General features: G+C 49.6%; 1 protein-coding gene across 1 annotated transcript; it reads right to left on the bottom strand.

Annotated features, from left to right (window-relative positions):
• Positions 1 to 792: 792 nt before the first annotated feature.
• Positions 793 to 3,686, bottom strand: LOC491803 (melanoma-associated antigen B1). The gene is made up of 2 exons (XM_038586482.1): positions 3,534 to 3,686; positions 793 to 2,391 (listed from the first exon to the last, which is right to left on the bottom strand). The coding sequence occupies exon 2, from the start codon at positions 2,340 to 2,342 to the stop codon at positions 1,317 to 1,319; it is 1,026 nt and encodes a 341-aa protein (XP_038442410.1). The 5' UTR covers positions 2,343 to 2,391; positions 3,534 to 3,686; the 3' UTR covers positions 793 to 1,316.
• Between the last annotated feature and the right edge of the window lie 1,036 nt (positions 3,687 to 4,722).

The following is a 4,722-nucleotide window of genomic DNA, read 5'->3' as shown; positions in this document are numbered from 1 at the left end:
AGAGACATAGGCAGAGGGAGAAGCAGGCTCCCTGTGGGGAGCCCAATGCAGGACTCCATCCCAGGAGTCACGACCTGAGCCAAAGGCAGACTCTCAAGCACTGAGCCACCCGGGTCCTCCACCTTCCTTCTTTAGACGTGCTTTTAGTACTTTGGCCACAGGGTCCTTCTCTCATTGCCTGAGAGACATCATGGAACAGTGAGAAGAGAAAGTAAGAGACATGAGGTTGACCTCAGGCTGGGAGGAGCGGAACAGCATGGAACCAGACCAGGCTCCATTCCTGGTTCTATCAGTTCACCCGCTAAGTGAACTTGAGAATATTTCAAGCTTTTCATCTGCCAAGTGGATTGGAGAAGTCCTGTTCTGTAGGACTGTTGCAACATATGCAATATTTGTGAAGTACCTGGCATCGTGACTGGCAAATGTTGGGTCTTTAATAAATGTTAGTTATTATTATGCTTAGTCTTATAGCAGAAAAAACTTTCATGTCTGGGATATTTTTTTGTCCAGATGTCAGAGACTGCAGTGCTGTCTTCTTGAATGGCAGCTATGCACTGAGAAGACCCCAAAGTGTCCTGCCTCAGAGAATTTATGCTTCACTGTTCTCATTTGCCCCTGTTCCTCATAGCTTTTTTTTTAACTTGTCTTTTACGTGTTAGAGTTCATCATACCCATCTTCCTTATATAATAATGGCTCTTACACTCTAAAAATCTACGTGTAGGGTCTTTATCCTTAGCATCATCATTATTTACAGCCTCCCAAAGAACAGATGCTCAATTAATAATAAGAATAAATAGGGCACTAGGCAAGGAATGTACTTTATTACTATTTAATTTTATCTGCATTCATGAATAAGGACATTCAGATATATATCCTTGAATTTTACAAAAAGAAAGACAAAATGAATAAGACAATCCAAGATTTAACTACATTTTACTTTGTTTCTATTTTAAAACCACAGCTGTATTTTTGCTGGTTCTTTCATATTTCCAAGAATAATCCCCACTCCAACACCATATTATCTTGTTCTGGAACCCAAAGGAGATGCAAAAATTTTCAAGCTATATTACACAATACCAAAACTCTTACTCTTAAACCTGTTTAACTGCAATGTGTGATCTATGTCATTTATAAACATATTCTGAATCTAAATAAACATTCTAATGAAAGGAACATTTGTAAGCTACCAAGGACAATAGGAAAAATAAAAAGAAGATACATATTATGATCTTGCCAACCCCACCTTAGGCTCTCACTACTTAAAAGGTTGGCAGCCCTCATCAAACACAGAGGGAAGAATCTGCCTCAGCCCTCTCTAGGGAGGAGTGGAGCGGCTGGATGTGGCCCTGGAACGTGCACTGGCCTTGGTAGCAGAGGCAGCCTTAGCCGTGGCTCTGGCCTGGGCTCGCTCTTCCTCATCTCGCAGAGCCTCTTCATAATGGAATGGGAAGGCACTGGGGACAGTATCATGGACCTTTGCCAAAAACTCTAGGACTCTCATCTTGCTGGTCTCGGCATGGGCTCTCGGGCCCCACAGGAACTCGTAGCATGGAGGATCACTACCGGACACCTGGCGGTATTCCAGGTACTTTTCCTGCACCAAATCTTGGGTGATGAGCTTCCTGGGCTCCCCAAAAACTACGTGCTTCCTTCCTTCATAGACGCCCAAGATATTCATGAATTCCCAGATATCCTCTTCAGAGGCTCGGTTGCCACTCAGGAAGATCACACTCAGAAGAGGCATAAGAAGACCATTCTTAGGAGGACCCCAGCCATTGCTCACATCGCCATCACTGGTGATGTCTAGGCTGCTCACGAGGGTATAGGAGTGACCACTGGGCTTGATTTCCTTTAATTCTAGGCCAAAGACCAGCTCCAGGTGCTCAGAGGCTTTCCCGAAGATCTCAGGGAAATCTTCCTTGTACCTTTTGTTGATGATCTTCAGCATCTCTGCCCTTATAATGGGTGCCTTCATTGCATACCTTTCTAGCATGAACTGCATCAATATTCCCACCTTCCTGGTTAGAAGATCATTGCGAGCGCTTTCAGGGGAAGTTGAGGCCTGGGAGGAATGTTTACCTCCGTCAACCCGGCTCTTGGCACCTGCATTAGATCTGCGGCGTGAACCACGTGCAGCAGAAGAGCTAGTGGCTTGGGATCCCTGAGGCTTCTGGGAAGCGCCAGCAGCAGAGGAGCTCGAGGGAGCATCCCCAGAAACAGAAGAGGGGGACTTATTGACCTCTTCTGTAGTGGCCTGAGTATCCCCAAGGCCCTGGCTCTCAACACGGGCCTGGCAGCGTTTCTTACGGGCACGGAGCTTACTCTTTTGGCCCCGAGGCATGACTAGGTCAGGGACAGCAGGCACAAGTGTGGGCAGATGATGCCGGCACCTGGAGCAGGGAATATGAGAGTGTGAGCACCACAGCAGGGAGAGACCACCTTGGCTTTTAAAGAAGGCACCTTTGTAGGTTCTGTGAGGGTATGGCTCTAGGACCCCACAGGGTTCTTGCTCTTGGTCATTCTGTCTCTTGAGAACCCAAGGGAGGAAATCATAGTAGTCCTAGGACTCCCAGCACTAACAACAGGGGTGGTGTCATAAGCTACTCTTTCATTCGGGTATCGAGTGGTCTCCATTTCCTTACTCAGGGTCTTCACCTTGACTCCAAACCCTTCCTGGGGCTCTACTCTCTGCTGCTCTGAGGCCATAACCCTTAGACAAAGGTCCTCATATTTCTGGGACCTGAGTTGACAGCCTCCGTGAGCTGACTGGGGCCTATGCCTGCTAATAGCAGGGGCGAGACTCTTCACCCCCACTGTTCTGGAGTCAGTGGCTCCCTCAGACCCCATTCAGGACTTGACCTTGACTCCAGGTAGGATTTGGGATTCCTTCCATCTCCCTGAGCCTACAAGCCTCAGAGCAAAAGGCCTCACCTCCCTGAGTAGCTAGAAAAGAATTCAGGGTGCTGCCCATCTGAGTACCTCATCTAGGGGCTCCCAGATCTGAGAGCCGGGGTGCTGCTGTGTGCAGCTCCCTATTTTGTGGAGAGGGGTGCTTATTAGCAATGATGGTCCTACCTTTACTCCTTTTAGAGCCCAAACTCGTCCCTCCGCCTATGGTGCTGCCTCCTTTACATAAAGGCCTTTCTTAAAAAAAGAAGAAAAGAAAGAAAAGAAAAGAAAAGAAAAGAAAAGAAAAGAAAAGAAAAGAAAAGAAAAGAAGTCCTTTCTCTACCAAAACCACCCCCTAGGCAAAAATGAGGGGTTATCTCAGCCCGAATTACTCCAGGGCATTCCAGGACTGCCAGCAGGCGTGGGGCAGCTGCCTTTGGACAAAGGCCCTCTCCTCCCTGGGGCCGTGCAGTCCGTAAGGCCCCGAGGCCAAGCGGTAATGAGGCTGCCGGGACCGCTTGGCCTTATAGGCCGCTGGGACCTCCCTGAGCCAAACCGAAGGGTCAGGTTCAGGGACCCAACTTTATTATGGGAGGCCGAGGGGGGAGGAGGAATCTCTTCGGTTCCCCCTCAGAGTTCTTACCTTGAATTCAGATCAGTCCCGGGAATCCGGCTCCCGCCAAGCGCACAAATATGGCGCCCGGCGGTGGAAGCCCCACCCAGAACGGAAGTCGGGTGAACCGCATCCGGTGTTGGCCGCGGTCCAGGGTCTCCAAGGATTGAAAGCAGAGGCGGGGCTCTGTGCGACTTCACTGCTTAGGGCTCCTCACGCAGGTCCTCACCGCGTCTCTCTGGGCCTGGGCTTCTCTCTCTGCTGGCCCGGGCCTGCCAGCGCCCAGAGCCCCCAGCCTCCCCAGTCCTCTTGCTATTCCCCTGGCTACTCCTTCCTGGGCCACAGAAGCCTGGCAAGAGGGGCGGGACTCTGTGAGCCTCCCACTTTCAGGAGAGATTCCTTGACGGGCCATACCTGGACTGTAGTTATGGCCAAGACTTCTTCCCCTGTAGAGCTGGGACCCATCCTGTTAGAGAAGGCCATTCCTTCTCTGAGACTCACCAGGCAGAATGAGGGGACTCCAGTTAGAGCTCTTCTGGGTCCCCCAGGGCTAAGAATGATACAGGATTCTATTTAGTCCCCTTTGCTTTGGGGGTTCCCTCATAACACTCATGGTCTTCACATGAATTCTTATTAGGGCCCAGGTCCCTCCCTCTGCAAAACTGAGGCAGCTTCCATCAAACAGAGGCCCTCACCTTCCCGAGACTTTCCAAGCTAAAACCAGCCTGACATCACTGCCCAGGGCTTCCCAGGGAGGACAGCATAGGGGATGTTGTAGGGCCTCCTTTTATGCTGTGAGTGCTACTCTTAGTCCACATTTGAGGCCTCACCTTGACAGATGACCAATCCTGTAACTTCACTCTGCTTTCCTGTAGCTGCTTATCTTACATGAAGGTCCTCCTTTCCTGAGAATTCCAAGTTGAAAATGAGGCTGATCCTTGTCTGATCACAGTCTTTGGGTGCCTCCAAGAACAGATAGCAGAGATGTGATGCTATAGGACCTCAATGTTCTGGCTGGGTCCTTTCATCATTTCTCATTCATGGTCCTCACCATATCTTTCAGAGCCTGGGACTCCTACTAAGCTTAGGTCACCATCCTTAGGTCTTTGGATGACCCTAATATGTTGGGGGTAGTTGTCTCTTCAGGACTTATTCATGGGGGTCCTCATCTTGGCTTGTCTCTTGATTAAAGGCTTCCTGGGAAATGACATGTACTTGC

Source organism: Canis lupus, chromosome X, assembly GCF_011100685.1.
Source record: "Canis lupus familiaris isolate Mischka breed German Shepherd chromosome X, alternate assembly UU_Cfam_GSD_1.0, whole genome shotgun sequence".
NCBI classification, from domain to species: domain Eukaryota; kingdom Metazoa; phylum Chordata; class Mammalia; order Carnivora; family Canidae; genus Canis; species Canis lupus.
This window is presented reverse-complemented; position numbering and strand designations above follow the sequence as displayed.

Excerpts from the sequence above, each read along its gene's own strand:
- LOC491803 (XM_038586482.1), bottom strand. The coding sequence starts at position 2,342 with ATGCCTCGGGGCCAAAAGAGTAAGCTCCGTGCCCGTAAGAAACGCTGC.